The sequence below is a fragment of the Buceros rhinoceros genome, unplaced genomic scaffold, assembly GCF_000710305.1.
Source record: "Buceros rhinoceros silvestris isolate BGI_N320 unplaced genomic scaffold, ASM71030v1 scaffold13353, whole genome shotgun sequence".
Lineage (NCBI taxonomy): Eukaryota > Metazoa > Chordata > Aves > Bucerotiformes > Bucerotidae > Buceros > Buceros rhinoceros.
The window spans coordinates 16,321-17,615 of record NW_010405451.1 but is presented as its reverse complement, the minus strand read 5'-3'; the positions used below and the strand labels follow the sequence as shown (position 1 = coordinate 17,615).

At 56.8% G+C, this 1,295-nt stretch overlaps 1 protein-coding gene across 1 annotated transcript in view; it reads right to left on the bottom strand.

The window, feature by feature from the left end:
• The window catches only part of SH3GL1 (SH3-domain GRB2-like 1), a 9,233-nt gene that overhangs the window by 7,480 nt on the left and 458 nt on the right, over positions 1–1,295 (bottom strand). The window contains exon 3 of the mRNA XM_010133747.1: positions 579–722. Within this exon, the coding sequence (XP_010132049.1) occupies positions 579–722 (144 nt within the window). The remainder of the gene's footprint in view (positions 1–578; positions 723–1,295) is intronic.

The following is a 1,295-nucleotide window of genomic DNA, read 5'->3' as shown; positions in this document are numbered from 1 at the left end:
CCCCCGGGGGCAGGGGGCCCCCCCCCGTTGCCGGAGCCATCCGACAGCTGTGCACTGCACCAGCCCATCACGTGCGCAGGCCGATGTTTTAGGGGATTAAAGCTGATGTCAGTGAAAGGCTTCGCCCCCCTCCTCCCTGCGAGTCACACGTGGTGATGAGAAAGGGCCAGGATAAACCATTTCTTGGCTACAGGCTCCTAGTGCAGAGCTTTAGCTGGAAACTGCCCCGTGAAACTCCGAATCCCGCTCAATCGCGTTTCCACGTCACTGCTGTTCAGTTTAGAAGCAAGGAAGCGTTTTTTCCCTCGTGCAAATTCAGCTCGGTGTCTAATAAGAAAGCTTTAAGAGGTGGGTTTGCACATGACGCCACAGATTGGGCTCCGGGACACTTGTGCTCTGCTCACCCCCTCCTTGGTACCCCGGGTGGAAGGAAGCCTTCAAAGCTCTTCTAAGAGCCCCCAGCACTGTTAGGTGACACCAAGGGTCACACAGCCCTTCCAGACCACAGAATCACAGCTTGGGAACTTGGCAGCAGCCTTGGCCATCGCACCCGCCCGCTCCTCCCATGGGCCACTCACCAAAGTTGGAGTCCTCGCCCAGCTCCTTGCCGTATCGGATCATGCACTCCCCCAGCAGCCCTTCCGACTGCGGGTAGCCGGGGTTCTTCACCTGCCCGCGGATCTTCGACATGGTGTTGAGCATGGTTAGCTTGGCTCTGGAAGCTGGCACAGAAGCGGCCGCAGCCGGGTTTGCAGTTACTTGGACTTGCCAGCAGCTGCTAGCCGCTGCCAACATTTTTTTTCCCCTCAAGCTACACCCAAAGCCAAGAAGCTCCATTGTCTTCATCTACCAAAAATATTTGCTATGAAAAGAGAAGTTTCTTTTCCAAGACAGCCAGCAAAAACAGTTCCCTGCAGCTCATCAGTGAAGGCCAGAGGAGTTTCCCCAGCCCTCCCACAGCCCTGGAGTGCTCTCAGACCAAGCTGGCTGGAAGCAGGCAGGACAGCAGGCTCCAGAGGCGATGCCTGCAAAGCCAGCCACCCCTTCCCAGCCCAGAGGGACCACTTCTTCTGGACATCCCAAGAAAAACGGGTCCCGCTCAGGGCCTCTCTAAGTCCAAGGTGGAAGATGTGTCTGTTCTTTCACTGTTCAACAGCAACAGCAGTGTCTTACAGCCCAGGAACAGGGCACGGGACAAACGGGGGATCTGCATCTTTGCCTGATCTCGTACGTGGCTGGTGACCAATACCTCAGGGCCCAACAGGTTCTCTCCGATGCCTCTCTTGCCCTCTGAC